Source organism: Electrona antarctica (genome assembly GCF_951216825.1).
Source record: "Electrona antarctica genome assembly, chromosome: 11".
NCBI classification, from domain to species: Eukaryota; Metazoa; Chordata; class Actinopteri; order Myctophiformes; family Myctophidae; genus Electrona; species Electrona antarctica.
The window spans coordinates 41,749,081-41,771,280 of NC_136792.1; the positions used below are offsets into that span (position 1 = coordinate 41,749,081).

At 42.1% G+C, this 22,200-nt stretch overlaps 1 protein-coding gene across 2 annotated transcripts in view; it reads left to right on the forward strand.

The window, feature by feature from the left end:
* The first annotated feature begins 3,185 nt into the window (after positions 1–3,185).
* LOC306932261 (lymphocyte antigen 6D) overlaps positions 3,186–22,200 on the forward strand; it is a 78,641-nt gene continuing 59,626 nt past the window's right edge. The window contains exons 1-3 of one of the 2 annotated variants that reach the window (XR_013791093.1): positions 3,186–3,322; positions 3,919–4,023; positions 4,792–5,025. Coding sequence is in view for 1 of the 2 variants with exons in the window: in XM_079513999.1 (XP_079370125.1) it covers positions 3,268–3,322; positions 3,919–4,023; positions 4,792–4,895 (264 nt within the window). In the remaining variant the exon portion in view is untranslated. Of the gene's footprint in view, positions 3,323–3,918; positions 4,024–4,791; positions 5,075–22,200 lie in introns of those variants that run through there. The other variant, XM_079513999.1, reaches the window with a different exon arrangement.

A 22,200-nucleotide genomic window follows, 5' to 3' on the forward strand; every position in this document is an offset into this window, starting at 1 on the left:
CCCTATAGCCCTATCTGGGTGGGGGAAAAAACACAAATCGATTATTGCCTTAAAAGGCTGCACAATTTACATAGGCAGTGGCTCAAATCACATACAGTAGCACGACAACGGGGTGAGAGACAGAGACACACCATACTACCACACTGTATTTGTTAAACAATCTGCCTTCTGTCATTTATCTTTCCATTCCCACAACACATGGCATATTTTGGACATAGTTTGTTAGTTAGTTAGTTACATAGGACATAGTTAGGACATAGTTTGAATGGTGATTAATCATGACAAATTTTTAAGCGGTAATTAATCCGTTTGACAGCCCTAATATATAGTGAAAGAGGAAAGATGGTAGGCCTATATCTGCACACAGTTTAGCTTGAAATTAATTTTAGGCTACAACGTTTCAACCTACATAAACCTTGTTTTCTATTTCTATTTTCTATTTTCTTTCACTTTGATAAGAAATACGGTGTGCAGCCTAGTTAACGTTTTCCTTTAAATACTATAATAAAGTTGAGAGTGATTTACAAACTGTACTGGATTAATTTTGAGATTGGGTACCAGGACAATAATGGTATCATCACTGGACAGTGGACACCATCAATAGATGCTGATTCAATTTAATTATATTTTCAGTTTGTATATCAGAATAGCAGTTGTTTACTGACTTGATCTCATATTACTCTCACTCAGTGATGGTAACTCAATGACGTCAGCATCAGCTGAGCGTTGTACCAAGCCGAATCCCCATCACATCATATGTCCATGGAACGCCCTCATGAGATACTATGCCATTACTGTGAACATTCTCTACTCTATGGTCCTGTGGCAGGGGAATGTGATCTCGCTGGTTAGACCGGCCTGCGTTTAAGCTTCTCATCATTTCCCGGAGACAGGGTTATATTAAATTAACCTTTTGACCTCAGGGACAAGAGAAATAATCATACTTACCCATTAAATGAACTATTATAAAAATATATATATAATATTTTAAAGCAGGGCAGTGCAGTGGGTACAGAGAGAGGATTGGATCAGCAGGATGTTGATCCTGACAACTGCCAATATGTGTCCTTATTACCACTTAAACTCTATATACGTCATTGGCCGAAGTCACCCAGGGGTCTATACTAAGCCCGCTCCTTCCAAAAATAGATCTACAACACATTGCAACTTGGTGCATTCTGAGCTTGAAGATCTGCTATTTTCGCTGAATGTTTGCCCCCGAATAGGGATGCTATAGGGTTCATCTATCTATAAATGTGCAAAGTCTCTGTATGTACAGTATGTATGTACGTACTTACGTACAGACGTACGTGTGTGTGTACGTCTGTAATCCACGTAACTCGAGAACAGACTTCAAATTCGACAAAAGCGTTCCACACCACCACAGGGAGTGCTGTGCCCGGTGTCGAGTCGGTCGGATACAGCGTTGTCCAGAATCAGCACAGAATTCCATATATAGGAATAAAGGGACACAGAGAGACACATAAAGAAATCTCCATATATGGGTATAAAACGGGTATTGCATAGCCGGGTGGGGCATGGATCTCCAACTTCCATCGTTACCGACTCTGTGCTCTACAGCCGGGCACCGGTCTAGTATGGTTAATTATCATTGTGTTCTATCAAAGTGTGTGAGATCCTGAATCCCTAAAAGGTTAATTGTCTCCACCAGGCCGAAGGCATGGGGAGAGAGTATGTTTTGCACTCCGTCCGTCCGTGTGTCCGTCCGTCCGTCCGTCGGTCCGTCTGTGACCAGCTAATCTCCGGCACCGTTAACCCGGTCAATGCCAAATTTTGCACACACACTCCCTGGATGCCAACGATGAACCTCTGCCCCAAAATTTCCAGAACGGTCTGTTATAGCGCCACCAGGAGGCCGCTTTGTGCAAAACAAGTTTTTGGACAGTACACCTACAGATTTTGTCCAAACATCACGCAAATTGGTACACAGTCTCTCTAGAGCCATTCAACAAAACAGGTCTTTCAGATTTCTCAGACTCCATCCTGATTGGCTAAGATTGGCTTCCAAAGTTCGCAGGAGTGTTCAGTTTCAAACAAAATGCTGCAAATCATGAACATATTGTGTGATTTCCGTGAAATTGTGCACGCACATTCCCACTAGGCTGAGGAAGAAATGCCACATGAACATTTTCAACTCAGCCTCATGGTGGCGCTATAACTGGCCGAAAAGTGTTTTTACCTCTAACTGCACGGATCTGTGGATAACTTTGTATGCCAACTCCCTAGAGGCCAAGGAAAAACCTTTTCCTGGAATTTTTCACATCTGCTCTTTATAGCGCCACCAGGAGGCCGACATATGTAAAACACATTTTCTAATATTACTCCTTCAGATTTTATCCAAATTTCACGCAAATCGGTACACATGCTCTCCATAGTCATGTGATCAAGACGGGTTTGTTTGATTTCTCATAATCCACCCTCATTGGCTACGATTGGCTTCTAAACTTTTCAGGAGTAGCCCGCTTTGTACCCGTTTTGTACAAATCGCCACAACTACTCAACGCAGCGTCCAATTGTGGTGAAACTGTGCATGCGTATTCCCACTAGGCTTTGGAAGAAATACCACTTGACAGTTTTCAAATCAGCCTCATGGTGGCGCTACAACAGGCCAAGCCACGTCACACACACACACACACACACACACACACACACACACACACACACACACACACACACACACACACACACACACACACACACACACACACACACACACACACACACACACACACACACACACACACACACGTTTATATTGCTCCTAAACATTTTGCCAAACATCACACTCACACTCCTATCCTCCTGGTGGAGACCTGTGCCCAGAAGGGCACTTTTTCTATTTTATACTTTGTGTCACTCAACAAACTGAACACATAGTTGAATAAATGTTGTTGCATAAGACTAAGAGTATGCATGATGATAGCCTGCTGCACCCTTAAATGTCTTTGCATCTTGAAAAACAGAACAGATCAGCTGTAAAAAAATAACTAATAAATTAATGAGAACAACCGTACATGCAATTCTTATGCTCCATGCCCCCCCCACACACACACACGGTTACTGTACGTGACTATTCTGATTCTCATTGCTGTGGGACAATGAATTTGAGACGAAGGAATGTCTTCTCGTCAGTCAGACGATACACCAGGAAATGTATTCGTGTGTTACTGGTTTGGTTGGTATAGATGTTGTGCGAGTATAAAAGCTGGCGTTCGACGCTTCACCTTCACAACAACCACTGACAACATGAAAGGCCTACTGCTCACCGCACTGCTGGCGCTCCTCCTCTGTAGCACGCCAGGTGAGTACACTTGTAGTTAGATAAGAAGTATTACAGTGTTGTGGGTTGTTTGTGTGTGTATGTAATACGTGTATGTGTGAAGAAATGTAGTAGTATTTGAATAGATTATTGAATGATATTTAGTATTAATGGAAAGGGGGTGGGAGCAATAAGCCATGCTTCTTCTCACTCCTTTTGAATATACAGTACTTTTTTATTATTTTGGTACTGCATGTTATTATGTTTTTGTTTATTATTGTTTTTAAAATTGCTTTATTCAAATAAACATTTCAATCTAAAAAAAATCTATATATTATTGTTATTTCCCTTCTTTATAAAGCTTTATTGTGCATAGCTATTCAATTGAATTATTTCATTTGTAACTTTAACATTTATTACGTTCATCGAACATGTATTTGAGAGGAAAGTTATTAGAAAATAACGTGTGATGAGTCGTCTACAGCGGCCAGGGCTGCTTTCAGTCTTATGGTGATTTTTAAACCCCACTGTCTGTGACCTGATGTTTCTTGAACAAGAAGAAGTTATAATTAGAGGCGATCGATGACCAAGATTATGCCTTGGAACCTGTTTTCACATATGTTTGGCCTTCCTTCCAGTAAACATGCTCAAATGCTACACCTGTGAAGATGCAAATGATGACATCTGTAAGGCAACTATTGTGTGCCCGGCTTCCAGCAACTTCTGCATGACTGACTGGGGCAGTAAGTACATTACTATTACCATTGTCATTCCAGAATTAAATGATATGTGCATAATTATAATCATAATGCAGTATTAATATAATCTAGTAAAAGAAAAAAGGTTAAAGGACAACTTTAGTTTTTTTAGAGAAAGTAAAAGATGAGTGTTAATTGTTCTTCATTTGCTGCTTTCTTTCATTTTAGGGATTTTAGCGTTTTTTGACATGGGGCTAAATATGTATTTTTTTACAAATTTTTATAGCGATTTATTTTTTTATTATTTACTCTAGTCCTACTAAACCCCAATAAATTACATCTGGCCACAAAAGATCACGAGATCTACTGAATGTGTCAAACTGACATATTGAGCCTATAACACACAGTGTGGCTTCCCTCCAATAGGCTACCTTCACATTCAGTAGATCCTGTGATCTTCCGTGACCAGATGTAATTTCCTGGGGTATATTAGGACTATAGTAAATAATAAAAAAAGAAATCACCATAATATTTTGTAAATAAATACATATTAATATTTTGTAAATAAATACATATTAGCCCCATGCTCGAATGCCCCCGCCCCCCTGTCAAAAACCGCTAAAATCCCTAAAATGAAAGAAAGCAGCAAATGAAGAAAAATGAACACTCATCTTTTACTTTCTCTAATAACAACCTAAAACATGAACCTTGGTTGAAAAAAACTAAAGTTGTCCTTTAAGACGTCTATTTTTCAACATTTTTGTTTTTGTTTTTGTTTTTTATATAATTTGTATTGTGTTATTCTTTGTATAGACGACCAGCTTGCTCGTACCTGCGAGGAGTTCTGCATCCCATCTATTGACGTTGAATGCTGCGATGAAGACCTGTGTGGAGATCCGGAGGACAACGAGAATTAATCAGTGACAGACAACAGCATTCAACTCTGCCTTTCACCTTCTGTTGAATCAGCACAAATATAATGTAATATCTAGGCTATGATGTTTATCTTCCTAGCATACGATTTCAACAAAGATGTTTTTTTCATTGGTATTTTAATTAAACACCTCTATGTTTCCAATAAAAACAGAATTTAAAATATTGTCCAATGTTTATTCAATGTAATTTGATTTAATGCAATTTGATTCAGTTTCATGCTCTTTTCTAAATGCCACAAGACATGCCACAGGCATGTACCGTAGACAGAGATATATTTCTTTTATGAATTAGTACTAGATGAATGGCATGCTCTTGGCACACATGTGGGATATGCATGCACAGAAACTGACACTTCACATTCCCTTCCCCTGAAGGCCTACTAGCGCGTGGGTCACTAGACGGTCAGTGTGACGGTCAGACATAGAGTTTTAGGAGCTGGTTCATTAGAACTCAGGTTTGAAGATACAGGACAACCAGATAAGCCTGCTCCCTGTTAACCCTCTCGCACACCATACTGTAAAGACTTCCTTCCTATTCGAAGCCTGAATGCTCTATTGCTCTTTGACGTTGATGATTGTTTATAAGAAAGAGTATATTTCACGGCACTCTGATGGATATTTTTCACCAATGAGTGACTGTATGTATGATTCTATCCAGGCTCAAGTAATAAAGAATAAAGAAGCCGCAAACCTTTGAGTGAAAACACCCCAACATTTGGCAAAATATAAACATTCCGTGAAAATAGCACAGAGCTTTTGTAGATCTTCTATTTTCGCTACTAACCAATTTTGGGCAGGAACCCCTTTTGGTGTTAGCATTATGTTATGCTTTAGCTATTGAAAAATAGCAGATCTACAAGCTCATAGCTACGAGCTTGTATGTCTGCTATTTTTCACTGACATAGAAACATAGCTTTTTCAGAAAACTGTCAGGATGTAGAAGACATTTTTAGAATCTGATCTCAGGTCAAAATGGGCTAAAACACAATGAAGTACTGTCCTATATCCGTGGTTAATCTCTTGTCAGTGAGAGTAGCAGCTAAAAATCAGCAATTCACCCATGAGTGGCCCATCCTTATCACAGAGATCAGATCTGAGGTTTGAGGCATATGCATTTGGAATGGTGGGATTAACTCACTCTGCTCATCTCAAGGAAGCGAAATATTAGACACTGTGTCACATGCTGGCAATCTGGACCATTGCCTGGAATTGTAAGACAATTGCAAAGAATCTGACACAACCTGCTACATTGCTACCTTCTAGGCTGGATTACTGTAATTCGTTACAATCATGCTGCCCAAACAAGTCTCTCAACTTTAAAGATTCTCCAGCTGGTCCAGAAGAATGCTGCTGTACATATGCTGACAGGAATAAGAAATAGAGATTGTACATGCACGCACGCACGCACGCACGCACGCACGCACGCACGCACGCACGCACGCACGCACGCACGCACGCACGCACGCACGCACGCACGCACGCGGAAAGGCGGTGCGTCGGAATGCCACTTTGTCCCCATTTCTCTCATATTATAGCTTCTTTGCACTGTTTCCCTTTAAAATCCTGAATATAATGTAAAGTCCATCAAGCACCATCATTTCTTAATTACACTTCACTCCCAGAATGCAGGTCTACTAATTGTAAAGCGCTTTTGATGAAGGTATTATATAAATGCACAATTTACCATTTACTTGTTGGAAAAAGTATCCAAACGCATGCATTTCGGCACCATGAACAGCACACACGCACGCATGCACAGTAACAACAACATATTTTCAGCAATTGAAGACCAAAGTTTAACAAACGCATACAGTACATCCACTGACCACATGAACTTGGTCAACTTGGTCACTGAAATGCCTCTCTTTTCTCCCAGTGGTGGGTTTGTTTTGTTTTGATTGTGTCAGGCCTGCCTTTGCTTACAGAGTAATGGTGGTCCATCTATTGGATTAGGGAAGGGATTTCACTCTAGCATTAATCCGAGAAGACATCAGGGCGAACGGGGCTGGGCTCTTGTTTCCCTCTCTGTATCAGTCTGTCTGTCACTCAGCACACTGCACACACAGTTTGCAAATACTGGCTTGTAAACACCTCAAGGAATAAGGAATATAGAGAAACAGTTTATCCGAGATGAATCTCTTCTGCTTCTCACTGGTAAGGACCTATCCGTTCTGTCTCATGCTTAACCTGTCTGTGTACACAGTAAAACCATCAGTGTTAATTTAACATTTGGTTCCATTTGTGCACTCTCAGAGACAAATATGTTTCTTTTCTCTTTTTACCTCCATTATGATGAATTCTTGTTCTGTTCTTTGTACGTCTCTAAATGTTTTGATGAATTGAACATGGTGGACCCTCTTGTAAACAAGTGTAATGCTTAATTGGGTCGTCCACTCACAGTTAACAGCCTTTGTATTGAGTTTGTGCTTGAAATGTACTGTAATTCTGCAAACTGTTAATAAATATTTCAATCAATCAATCAATCAATGCATAAATTAACTCAATGCATATTGTTGTAGGCCTATGGCTTTGACTGTGTGTGCAGTTGTGGGAGAAATTACCAGATACCTTGTATACATAATACTGTAGGTGAATGTCCCACAACATATTGATAGAAAAATGCTTTTGTTAAATAGATTGTTACGAAGGCATTCGTAACAATGTACCATTAGCAAAAAATGTAAGTGAACAAAGTTGTGCAGTTGTACGCAGTGTCTAACTCTAAATAGAGCACGTGGAGGTTTGAGCTGAACACGATACAAAAGTCTACTATGACCCTTTTTTGAGGGGTGCCAGCCCCTCCTATGTTCAGCTTTTAGTGAATATAGGAAACTTTGTCCTACACAAACATTAAATTCCTTATTGACAATGAATGGAGAATCTTACGTCATAATGTCTGAGCAAAAAGACAGTGTCTATTTTACGTCACGGTGAAATATACAATGATACGAGCGCCCCTCACTTCACACGGTGTGATTTTTCTTTTTACAGCCTGCCAACACAATACAGTTGCCTGCTGCTTTGAACTTTTAGAATACTATTACTCTATGTAGCATATTACAACAGTATAGCGGAGCCTACTCCTACCGTATGCGTTATCACACGTACAGAATGGTCCTTCTGATGCCGTCATGCATGCCCATTGCCCACGCAACCATGCCTCACATGTACTGTCATTTGGATGTTGCATCCATGCATAGTATTAGGATGCACAACACATTCCGGGGCAGCTGTGGCTCAGGAGGTAGAGCCGGTCGCCCAATGACCCGTGGGTCGGCGGTTCGAGTCCCGGTTCCTCCTGTCTATATGTTGAAGTGCCCTTAGGCAAGACACTGAACCTCACATTGCCTCCAGTGGTTGCCACCATTGGTGTGTGAATGTGGGAAGTGAGGACGTTCACCTCCCAATGTATGGATGAATGGACCATTGTATAGCGCTTTGAGTAAGCACGTAGTGCATAGAAAAGCGCTTTAAAATGCAATCCATTATTATTATTATAACACATGGATGGATGCAGACAATAACAAACAGATACTGTCGTTCTTTAGATCAGGGGTTCTCAACGTTTTTGGCGGGGAAGTGGGGACCCCCGGAAATGCTTTGGCCATGTCTCGCGACCCCCGCCCCGCCTCCCCACCCCAGTACAAATTGACCGCTACAATAACCTTAATAATAGAGAAAATACATCATAAATAAATACTGTAATCAGATATAATCATTAAGGAAAGTTTATACTATGTGTATATGAACATGAACACGCACGCACGCACGCACGCACGCACGCACGCACACACGCACGCACGCACACGCACACGCACATGCACACACACACACACTTCGCTGCTGGGAAAGTGCTATACAAAATACATTCCTCCTCCTCATCATCAACACATGCACAGGGTCACAATGCTTCTTTACTGTCCTTACAACAGAGGGCTGGATAGTGATTTCACTTGTGATTGACCTCTCGTTGTTGTTCCGCGTCACGTGATCGTGATGGGCATCTACTCATAAGCCAGATTTATACTTTGTCGTACAACGGCATGTTACCCAGAGCACTGAGAGCATTATATAAACAATGCCTTCTGCACTGCTAGTAGGTCACAGAAGAGATAAAACAGGAAAACAATAACATTATGAAGAGGTATGTAATGAAGTTACTATATTCACCATTTGAATAGGTGTCAGATGAATGCAAACTCTGGCAGTGTTAATGGGTAACATCGCCCATACGTCCATATTTTGCCAAACTGTCCATACATGACAAACGTACCCACTCTTTGCGTTTAAATTCCATGTCCTTGTTCCAGACACTGGTTGTATAAAACAGAGAGAAATTTCTCACGCATGGGCCTAATAGAGTACTTTCTTAGAAGGAATGAAGCAGAAATAAATTGTAATACATAATGAACTAAATTAGACTTTAGCGCACTATAAGCAAAATGTCAGATGTAAAAACCTCATTGACAATATTCAGCCTTTTTCCAGTCTTATGTAATACGTGTCACCCCTCTCCCTCAGTATGACGTAAGCAAAATGATAAATGGCCACTATGTGAATAAGAGAATTGTGTTTTTATATACAGTACCAGGTTAACAAATCCAAAAACATCCAATATAAGTGAAGATTATATTTACAGTATGTGCCGACTAGTGCTGACTAAACTAAGTCATAGTCTACCATTTAAATTACCAATAGGCTACATGGTTGACTGAACATAGAGTCATATTTCTTTCCCCTCTAAAACGTGATCTTTTGAAGGTGTGTAAGCTATTCACCGTGCTCTGACCTCACTGGATTTCCCTGAATGAGTCTCCCCATATGAGCCTGCGTGATGTTCATGGCAGTCAGCGCTGATCCTGATTACACCAAGGAAATCCATTCAAAAAAATCATCGAAGCAGTAAAGGCCCCTCTCCCTCTGGCAGAGTAGCGTGATTTGATTTAATGGTCCTGGATGAATTCTATTCGAAAGTTTTTGACCTGGACATTTTCAAATATGAATGTCTGTGTGTGTTTCTGTTTCTGTTTTTACGTGTGCATTTTGTGCACGTGTATAGGCTTAGGCTATGTGTTTCTTTCCATCTATGGGTAAACACGCACATGCCTACACATCGTCTCTATCGGTATATATGTCCAAAACTGTCAAATTCAAAAATAGCAAAAGTAGCAGATATCTACAAGCTCAAAAAACGACCCCAAAGGTGTAGGGACAAAATGATGATGATTTTATTTATACTACGATTGATGATTTTGTATTATTTGATATTATTGCTATGAACACATCCATGCCTTACTGTGTCCAGGAGGGCTCAATGGACAGCCTGTATGAGGTTGTGCAGGACTCCAGTGACGGCCAGGCCTACCCCGTGGTCCCCAGCCGCTCCTCCAGCCGTCCCGCCAGCCGTGCCGTCAGTCGTTCCTGCAGTCGTTCCTGCAGCCCGGCAGTCCTCCTGGAGGACAACGGCACCAAGTGGCAGGGCTCTCGCCGCTCCATCTCTATGGTGAGAACCAAGTGAGACAACTTGTGAATCAATAATTATCATGCACCAACGGTTCTCAAACCTTTCACAGTTCAAGGTCTCCCCGTAACTCGGACCATTTGGTTCCATTTGTATACTGTCAGAGTTACAGACCTGTAAGGGTCAATTTAGACCCCTTTAAGGGTGGGTACTCGGGGACCCACGTCCCACGGTGCTTGGGTCTCCCTGGAAGTGCGCCCCGGAGTTCGTTGGTAGTGCATGGCCGGGTGTGGGCGCCCTCCCCCGGGCAGAGGTCCCCAGGGTGAACCCATTTTGACCTGAGATCAGATTCTAAAAATGTCTTCTACATCCTGACAGTTTTCTGAAAAAGCTATGTTTATATGTCAGTCGTTCTTCGATTTTTCAAAAATAGCAGATCTACAAGCTCGTAGCGCGCCACTCGGTGGCGCGCTATGAGCTTGTAGATCTGCTATTTTTCAATAGCTAAAGCATAACATAATGCTAACACCAAAAGGGGTTCCCGCCCAAGATGGGTTGAAAGAACCCCAAAAGTCCCTGGAATCCACTGTGAGAACTGTTGATATACACTATGCATGCTGAAACTAATAACAAAGGGTGGACCCCCTGTGTACCCCAGGAAGAATAGTCTTCACTACAGTGATGACGACTAATGGGGATCCGAAATGAACAATAAACAAATGGTCACACATCGCAAACATACAAACTATCATTATTAGACACACGCCACCTGGCCTATAGTATAATCGAATCACATGGAACATCTTCCCCATAGACCACAGGGAGATGGACCTCCATTGGACCAGCTTATACATACACAATTTAATCTGATTATGGAATTATGATAATGAGCCAGTTGACTTGACAGCTGGTGTTGAGGCCAGGCTTCTCAGGACACCAAGCATATTCAAAATATGGATCGACAAATCAACAGTCAACATATTCTTTTCCACATTAATTCCTTTAATAATGATGCTAACCAATTCAATTGTATATAAAATCCTAAAACTATTTCATGCTAAATTGGGATCCATTCTAGTAAAGGAGAAAAAGACAAAAACAATCAAACCAATACCAGACACAAACAACAGACTGTACATTACTCAATATTACCCATAATTTGTGATCATACATCCAAGTGACGTCTCTCTCCCTATATGGTCTCTCCAACAATCTGATGTGTGTGCACAGCAGTATGCTGTTATCATGTTTATAATAGAGCCCACTCCAAAGTCCTTATTCTGTATTAAACAATCAATGAATCAGTAAAAGGCAATAATGTTACTGTATGCATACTGTAGAGTAGATGAAGCTGAATCCTGTCCTTTAAATGCATTGACTTGCAGGAGACGTGTCAGTCACAAGGTAGAACCTCGAAAAAGAAGAAGCGAAGGTGAGTTACCATACGATGGACACACAAAGAGAGGTGGAGTTTAGGGTTGTCCCGATCGGATCGGTTGATCGGAAATCGGGCCGATCACGCCATTTTCAAATGATCGGAATCGGATCGGGAGGCAAAAAATGTGATCAGGACATCCCAATAATACTGTGTTACACATCAATCCCCTTAAGATTACAATATAATTAAGATAGTTTGTGATCATGAGATAAATTGGGGGGGGGTACTGCCTATTATCTGCTCACAGTGATACAAGTATTATTTGCACTTTTGTTAACCCTGCCATGATGGAAGCTATATTGACTTTTACATTTAGCGTAGACTGTAAAATTGTAAGAGTTATAATGCTAAGACGCTATTTATTGGTGGCATTACTAGCCACCAGTTTAGCTGTATACCTTACAAATACAAACGCTAGTTGATATAGAGAAAAGAGGAGATCCGGGCACACTTAATGTTAAAAGGAGGAAAACTTTATTGAACCGACATGTTTCGACCTATACAGTCTTCATCAGGGCTAGTTGGTTCATAAATGCTAGAGGATGTTTGTTTTACATTGGAGTGTGCAAGAGGCCTTAGTATGGATCCAGAATCATGCCAATATTCATAACTGGGAGAAAATTAAAAAGCCTTAATATCATCCATGTAAGTGAGAGTGTTGTCCCATGCATGGATAGAATGGCAGCAAAGGCACCCTATTTATCTTTGCTAGGGTTAATACTTTAAGTCTCTCCTAAGCATGAACCAACGGTCTTGTACTTAGGTACGCACGCTCAGCTTCACTAGAGCATCTGTCTTTTGTTTAGTTTCTTTTTCCAATACAATGCTCTGTTCAAATAACTGGGATCATGTATTGGGACACAGTACATGTATGCTATTGGAAAAGCTATTTAGCAAACACAATACATGTACACTATACAGCCTTTTCAGTTTTCATAGCTACAGTATGTAGCTGTTTGATTAATTTGTTTTTGTAAAGCAGGGGACCCTGTGGACTGTTGGGCCAGCATAAGGCAGCTTATGGCTTTGGGGTAGTTCAACTAAGCCGATTGAAGCCCCATCAATTTAAAGTGCTCAATAGACTCAACACCTTTCCCCTCGCCGGGTGTGCAGTATTAGTCCAGCATCCTAATAATCCCACTAACATAACCCTAACCGCACGCGGAAGCCACGGGCGAGTGCGTTTGTGTGTACCCCATAGCGATGATTTGATTGGCTGAGCACGGAATGTGAGGATAAAAAGTGAGGACGCCAAAGGTTATTGGCCGGAATGTGATCATGTATGATAATGTATGATGATAAGCGCACCCCTCACTTTACACAAGTGTGATTATTTTTGTTGCAGGACACATATTTCAAAATCGGCATCAGATAATGAAGCTTTGGGTAAGAATAAACATGTTTTCTTGTGTAGTTTCATGGGCTAAAGAAAATGTAACGAGCAATGGATTCACTTACCAAAGGACTACAACAACAGGATTGCATACATGTGACTGAAGTATAAATCGTGAAACAGTGTTGCATGTCAGAAATAGCCGATCTACAAGCTCACAACACAGTGCATCCACAACGCATTGTGAGCTTGTTGTGTGACGAAATGACCCCTAGAGTAACCTTGTTGTCGTCACGGTTGTATTAGTTTTGTTCTGGATGATTTAAGAGATTATTGCATGATTTGAATAGAGAAACTGAAAACAGGTGCTCATTGGAGAGGGTTCAAAAGTAGGTAAACATATTTAAGTTCCTTCCCTTGTAGTACAGTGGGCTACCCTTCAACCCTGTAATAATCTGGTAAACTGGTAATCCAAGTGTGAGACAACAGGTGCATTTAAGAAAATTCCAAGGCACTCCCACTCCCCTCAGTTGAGTTTTAAAAAGCCTTTAGTGTCATTGGCAAAATTCATCTGTTGTCTCACACTTGGATCAGCCCATGCAGTTTACCAGATTATTACAGGGTTGAAGGGTGACTTTATTATCCATATAGGGCATTCTGTTGGTCAAGTGCAGACCACTGACCATCTATAGTATAGTAAATAATCTGCACTCATTACAAACTTTAACACCTACATTGATATCAATTTGCACCCGGCCTCAACATACCCGCGCGCACGCACGCACGCACGCACGCACGCACGCACGCACGCACGCACGCACGCATCCTCAAACTATCTGTCAAACCAGCTAACTCCATCCATTCAGCCATCTTATTTTTTCATAAATCAGTGCTATTGAACACCCTTACGTCTGTGCGTTGGTGAAAAAAAGTATTAAATAGTGCTTTGACAAAAACCTCCTAACTCCACTTGAGCTGGATGTTTTGTCATTTCCTGAAAAACCGGACATTTTGGAGTTAGGTGGTTTCTTCCAGAAAGCAGAGATATAAAGTCTTTGATATGCGTGTTTATTTAAAGTTCATAAATCTAAAATGTCTGATGTGAATTCCCTCCACATCAGACAACCGCCGCCGTGATTCCTCACTCTCGCAGCCCGCCGGTGTCCCGGAGGATTTAGCCCACATCGTGAACAATCACAATGAAGGTAAACAGGTGGGGTGAAGGGATTATGGGAGTTAATCTGATCTTTCTGTCCACGTTCATTTTGGACTCGCGACATGAGAGCTGATGGCATATAAGCCAGAGACAGAAATTAGAAATAAAATAGTTCACATGCAAAAAGCTCTATGCTATTAAAAAAACTCCAGTCAAACAACTGCAGGCCTTGTGGTAAGAGTGCCCACCCTGAGATTGGGAGGTCAGATAGGGTTCGATCCTTGGCCGGGTCACCACGGGTGGGATTGGGAGTAAAATAAATCCTGGGGATGTGTTTGCCTTGTTATTGTAGCCTACTTCAAGCTGCCTCAGCCTCACGCTATATAAACAGGAGATCCTGCATGACCCATGGGCCACATGCCTCTCCAAGGCTTACAATAACTATAACTAGTTACAATAACTACAATTTCCATTTAGATTTCCTTTTTTCTAATTTATATTCTACCCCTACTGTTTTACATACTTTTTTTGCTTGACAAGAAATCTAATTTTAGACAGTTACAACTCCTTGGCCTTGGAGGGCAGTGTTGAGTGACAAACAACCAACTTTATTAGGTCTGCTGGCAGTAACTTAGAAGAAAATGTTTTATTAATTGATTTTATATAATTAGATTAAAGCAGTGAAATTAAGCTTTTTGGGCGGTGTGAAGATCGCGTATACCAAAAGTATGATTGTCTCCGAATAGTTCTCTAGCATATTTTGGGTTCTCTTCCACCTTCGCAGTGACTTGCTACCTTTGAATAGCGGTTTAACCTATTCAATAACCTGGTTTACGGTTTCAGAGTTTGTGAAGACCAAACACAGAGCAGAAACCAAGGCAGGTAAAGGCCGTCACAGTCACACTGGCACTAAGAAGAAGGACAAACCTCCACCTCTTCCGGTAAATGGAGAATAAACACTAGCATGTCCAAGGTCACCTACAGTACATGTACTGTAAAACAAATCCGCTCATTTTTTCATTTCATTTTGATTTGCAGACTGTTGGAAGCTATGAGGAATGGACGTCATGTCCAGAATGGACAAACAGCAGACAGAAAGACCCAGTGAGTGCATCAGAATGTACTCACAATGTAATAGTATGCATAAGCAGCTAGTAAATCAAACAACTGAATTGCCGCCCGTTTGGCGCAGTAAAGACAGCTTGTGTCTAGCCTGAATGATACAATCACTTAACAAATGATGACTGGCGTTTTAATACGGTGCAGATGGCACAGAAAGGGGCACAATCATGTGCCCCCTTAATCCTCTAGGCCTTGTGTATAGAGAGAGAAAAATGTGTGTGTGTGTGTGTGTGTGTGTGTGTGTGTGTGTGTGTGTGTGTGTGTGTGTGTGTGTGTGTGTGTGTGTGTGTGTGTGTGTTTGTGTGTGTGTGTGTGTGTGTGTGTGTGAGACTGTTTATCAGTTCCTCAGGTCATTCATACATGAACATGACATATATTAGTATTACACACTCCACACTCCAGCTCCAATCCATAAAATCTCCACACACACACGCAAGCAGGCAGTAGCAAAAGGCAAGCAAGGAATGAGCAATCATGCAACATCCCCATTTAAATAGGGAGTTCTATTATGAAGTGAGTATGTGATACCTGTAGGTCAGGGGTGGGCAACTGGCGGCCCGGCGGCCACATGCAGCCCCCACCTTTACTTAATGTGGCCCTCAGGTTAATGTCAGAATACTGATATAATATTGGTTTCAGCTGTTACAATTCCACAACACGCAAACATGACCCGCTGTTATTACTTCAGTCTAAATTAGTAGCTCATTGCTTCAACACAAGTATAATTATTTAAAGGCATTTGAAATTACATAAAAATGTTAATTTTCAGGATTCCAATTAAAAAATAGCAAAAAATAATTCAACATTTCAATTCGAATATAGCAAAAATTGCCGATCTACAAGCTCAAAACGTGTCGCAGCGCGACGCGTTTTGAGCTTGTAGATCGGCTATTTTTGCGACGACAGTAATATACTGTATGGCCCTATGGAGTGAGTGTGGAAATATAGCGGCCCTCTCCATCGTCAAAGTTGTCCACCCCTGCTGTAGGTTGAGCATAGAAGCATGGAGGAGCTGAGACCGACTGATGGTTGGCCATCTGTCAGGGAGTTCCTGACAGAACTTGCTCTGCGCATGTCTGTGCCAAGCGCAACGCTCACGTACTCTTAATGTCGGTCTTTTCAGGGTGTCCATTCTAACGGCATATCAACAGATCTCAAACCAGCTGTCAAAAGGGGCCATAGGGTTGTAAAGAAAGTCGGTGGAAAAAACGAAGGAAGGAAAAAAAGTTTCAGCTACACAGGTAATGTTGGGATTCCTCTGTGTTACATAATAAAAACAAATGTATGTGGTCAGAATTAAGGGTGTCTATTGTGAACTGTCGCTCACGCACACATACACACACACACACACACACACACACACACACACACACACACACACACACACACACACACACACACACACACACACACACACACACACACACACACACACCCCTCTTCTCGTTTTTAGTGCAACCTCCACCACCAAGTCCTGTGAGCCCAGCTCCTGCTCCTGCCTACTTGGATGTGCCTTACAGACAAGACAAGCGGCTCTGCCCAGGCAGGGCCTCCACCCTCCCACCTGCCCAGGAGAACGCATGCACCCCTGGCCGGGGCACGGAGAAGATGTCTCTGCCCGGCGGAGCAACTCCCACTCATCACCAGCGCTGGAGCAACCCTGCAGCGGAGACCAGTCCTGCTTGGGAAGATGCCCAGCACACTTGCCGTAGGCCGCTCACAGAGTACCGCGCCTACTCACACCACGACTTCACACTCCGGGAGAAGGACTGGGAAGGCAGCCCTAGGAAGGTGTCACTGGCCTGTGATGATGACACCTTGAAACGGGACCCAATAAAACCCCAGCTCCCACCAAGAATGCCCCGGGCAGTCACAGATACGGATATGTCGGTGAGTAAGAGATGACTGAATGGCTACGTGTGTCCTCTTTTCGTAACACATCTGTCTTCTAGACCAGGGGTTCTCAACCCGTGGGTCGCGACCCCTCGGGGGGTCGCCAAATTATTTTAGGGGGTCCTTAAAATATTTTCAAAAAAAATAAATAGCAGACCTACAAGTTCATAGCGCGCCACTCTGTGGCGCGCTATGAGCTTGTAGATCTGCTATTTTTCAATAGCTAAATTATAACAATGCTTAAAACATCAAAAGGGGTTCCCGCCCAAAATGGTTTAAGGTTATTGTAGCAGTCAATTTATATTGGGGGTAGGGAGGGGGCGGGGCGGGGGTCCCGAGACATTGCCAAAGCATTTCCGGGGGTCCCCGGCCAAAAACGTTGAGAACCCCTGGTCTAGAACAGGGGTTCTCAACGTTTTTGGCCGGGCGCGCTACGAGCTTGTAGGTCTGCTATTTTTGAAAAATCGTGAAAATAAAATTTAAAAAAAAATCTTTATTTTTTTAATTTTTTTTTAAAATAATTTGGGGACCCCCTAAAATAATTTGGCGACCCCCCGAGGGGTCGCGACCCACGGGTTGAGAACCCCTGTTCTAGACCAGCGGTTCCCAAACCTTTTTGGCCATGCACCCCCTGTTACCTCCTGACCTAGCTGACAAACCCCCTGACATGGAAATATAAATTGCATATTGCTATATAGAGACATACATTTCCTATTTATCCACATATGCACATATATGAATCTGAATATGGCATTTATATGCAGCATATAGGCTATATTCTGCATATACTTGCCATATATTGGCATAATGTTAGTATATTTAAAATAAAACCATAGCAGCACCACCATTAGCCTTTTCATGTCGCGCACCCCCTAGAAGGCGCCCGCGCACCACAAGGGGTGCACGCACCACAGTTTGGGAACCACTGTTCTAGACTTCTACTCTACCGCCAATTTAGTGACAGAGTCTGACTGCTGGCCATTAGGCATGGTGTACAGAAGCAGGTATGCCTGCTTAAAAAGAACTAAGACTGTTAAAATACAGTATGTTGAGGATGCCGAAGAAGTAGTCGTTCACCTTGACCATAATGTTTTCGCACTGGAACAGGAATTGAAAATTGGGGACAAACGTTTTTGTTTTGTTTCCTGGCTTTTCTTGCCTTTATTGATAGCCCGAAGTGTAGAGAGACAGGAAACAGAGAGAGAGAGAGAGAGAGAGCCAGGGAGTGACACACAGCAGGGGTCTGCCGGCCCGGTCGGGAATTGAACCAGGGCCCATGCAGCATGTGCCTTAACCACCCGGCCACCTGCACCCCTGGGGACACTAAATATAATTAAATTACAAATTTACAGCTGATGTTCTTTACATGTCCTGAGAGACTTAAAAATGAGTCCCGAACAAGTTTCAGTTCCTCCATCATCAACATGGCAAGCAACAATCTTGGGCTCCTTTTCCACCAAAAGAACTTTGGTGCAGGGGCAGCGGTGGCCGAACAGTTTGCGGAGCGGTCTTGTTATTGGAAGGTCGCCAGTTCGAATCCCCGGACCGGCACGTTAAAATTACCACCGCTGAAGTGCCCTTGAGCAAGGCATTGAACCCCTACCATGAAATGTTCTATGAGCAGGGTCTGGCTGTAAACAAGCATCTCGAGCTTAGTCCATTCACCCTGGGTAAACAAAGAACTTTGCTTACTTTGCTTTGCTTTGGTTCTAGAACTGGTTCCGTTTCTACAAACCGTGGTGCTTTCACGGAAACGGCGGCCATTTTTTGTTGGTAGGGCGTTCCACATTTTGGTGGCATAGGAGCGAAATTAATTTAGTCCCTTGTTTGTGCCGAATCTGGGTTGCACATGGTTTGTTGAACTCCCTCTGGTGTTGTGGCTGTGGACTTTGTTGACATTAAGGAAGTATTTAGACAGATACATGTTGACATTAAGGAAGTATTTAGACAGATACATGGGTATCTTGGTGGTGGGTATATTGGCAAACCAACTTTTACGGTTCTGAACCAATTCATTTTCAGTGGAAAAACACTCTTAGGCGGGAAAAAATAACCAAACCGGTTCAACCAACACCGGTGGAAAAGTGGCCTTTGAGTCATGATAACTTAAGGTTAATAATAATGAGACAGCAGCAAGAAGAAAAAAAAACAACAACAGCAAAACTCTTAGTAAATCATGATTCACTTGCTTCTAAAACACACTGTTTAATTACTGTTGCTAAGATAATCCTTAAAGGTCATGGCCTTCACATTCACTCCAAGATCGCTTAAAAACTAAACCTCAGCTTGATAGCGAGTGGCACATGCACTGTTAACGCCTCACATATGACACTATAGATTGTTTTAAGATTAGTTTTAACGGGTCATGGTCCTCATAAATGTACTGCCTCATTTGCTTTCAAGAAGGCTCATACTGAAGGTCGGATCACATGAAGTCACCTTATGGTGAACCATAACCTTGTGGTGAAGTGGTTAAGACCCCAGTCAAACAAACATGAATAAATCCTTGTTGGCCTAGGATGAAATTCCGGTAGATTATTCTCTATTCAGTCTATACTGTGACAACACTCTGTTCTTCACAGCTTCCTTATTGTCTCAATATACTGTAAAGCAGACAATACAAAAGGGGAACAGACTCTATGGCAGTTGTGTGTTTGACAATGCCCCCCAGTAACCTAAAAAAAGTGCATTTATACAGCCACTTTATCCAAGGCGCTTTTAGTAACTTTACATTCAATTTCACCCATTCACACACACATCCATACACTGATGGCGGAGGAAACCATGCAAGGCACCAACCTGCACATCGGGAGCAATTAGGGGTTCAGAGTCTTGGCCAAGGACACTTCGACACTAACTCTGGGGGAGCCCGGGATCGAACTGGGTTCCCATCAGCCGCTCTACCGGCCACTCTACCCCTGAGCCACTGACCTACTTACAGATTCTATTTTTGGAAATCCATTGAAATTGGTTGAAAATTCAGGCTATAAATCTTCACAAAACCTCAATCCCCTACTACAACTCCTCCTGGGAGTCCGGACGGCGGTCTGAAGTAATAGATTAGAAGACCTAATCCTGCAGGATTGAGGCGAGTTTACAGTTGATTGAAAGCAGTGGGATAAACACAGTAAAATCCATAGTTTTAAAGTGTACAAATTTGGTCACATTTATACAATCTCAGAGTGAAATGAACACAGAGGATTTCACAGTGTACAGGCCATGTTATTGCCCGTAGAGTTCTCTTCTCTACCACTGGCTGTCTGAAAGCCCTTGTACTGTACATTTACAGCGGCAATATGTAGACACAGCGGCAAATCTCTGAACACGTCAGTGGAAAGTATACATTTAGTCAAGTACTGTAATTAAGTACAACTAGACCGGTGCCCAGCTGTAGAGCACCGATTCAGTAACGATGGAATTTGAAGATCCATGCATGCCCCACCTGGCTAGTTGTACCCGTGTCAGAGTACCCGTTCCACCCATCTGTCTGTGTCCATTTTATGCCATGTACAGTATGGAGATTTCTGTATCTGTCTCTCTGTGTCCCTTTATTCCTATATATGGAGTTTTGTGTCAGGCATGCCCAAATATTAAGTGTGTTGCCTAATCTCAATGTCATGGAATCTACAGGTGAGGGGATTTAGGCTCATTAGGTGCACTGGCAGAGCCTGACAAGAGCATTTTCTGGTGGTTCTGGATAACCGCGTATCTGACCGACTCGACACCGGGCACTGCACTCCCTGTAGTGGTGTGGAACGCGTGTGTCAAATATGAAGTTGGTGGGGCGAACGGTTCTCGAGTTACGTGGATTACACACGTACACACGTAGAGAGACATTTATAGTGAGATTGACTGAGGTATATTTACTTTACTTACAGTACTTCAGTATACTCCACTACATCTCAGAGGCAAATATTGTACTTTTTACTCCACTAGAATTATTTGAAAACTTTAGTTAGTTGTTACTTTGATTTAAATTATTATATTACAAAATATACATTTTGTAAAATACTATATAGCCCTATTTTACAAAGAAGAGTATTTATTGCGACCTACGTATGCTCGCATATTACTATGAAAACCTGTAAAACCTGTCAGTCAATTCGTCCGTCCGTCCGTCACGCCTCATGACACGCTCCATATATGTCCGTCAGTCCGTCACGTATCGTGACACGCTCCATATATGGCTGTCTCCATATGTGAAGATCACAACACTAACCTCATCAAACCCTGGATAGCCATACATGGAGAAGACTGGATCGCCTACATTTGCATATATGGAGCTGACCAGCAACTCTACATCTGAACTCAAACCTCAAACACTCCATTCCATATGTAGATCCTCCCCCACCCGTCCTTCCTCCTCGATGTATAGATGGGGGGGGGGGTTCACTTGACACCCATGGCCACTTTTAACTGCTTTTTTAGCAAGGAAAGGAAACACTGAGAACACATTGAGGAAACAAGCATGCTGTAGCAATAGGTTCTGTAATATAACAATAAACAATTAGGGACAAAAAATCTCAAATGAACGTCATTGAAAAAATGTTCTACACACTATGTTGAAAGTATAGATATTCCGGAAACTATTTCAACACAGAGTTGCCACTTTCAGCTGTTCCTCGATCTGTTGGCCTGTCATAGCAGTCAACAGATACTTCCTCAATAGCACTAGTGTTCAGACGCTGTTCACCCCCACATTAAGAAATTAGAGCAAAGGGAAACAGGCCTGCACCATTTACCATAATGACATCCCACTTGCTATCAATTAAATCATTTTTTTGAGGGATGTGGCTGGTTTTGAACTAATTGGCAAACAAACAAACTTGAAATCACATCTACAGTAATCACTGATTCAATTCAACTTTGTGGTGAGAATACACT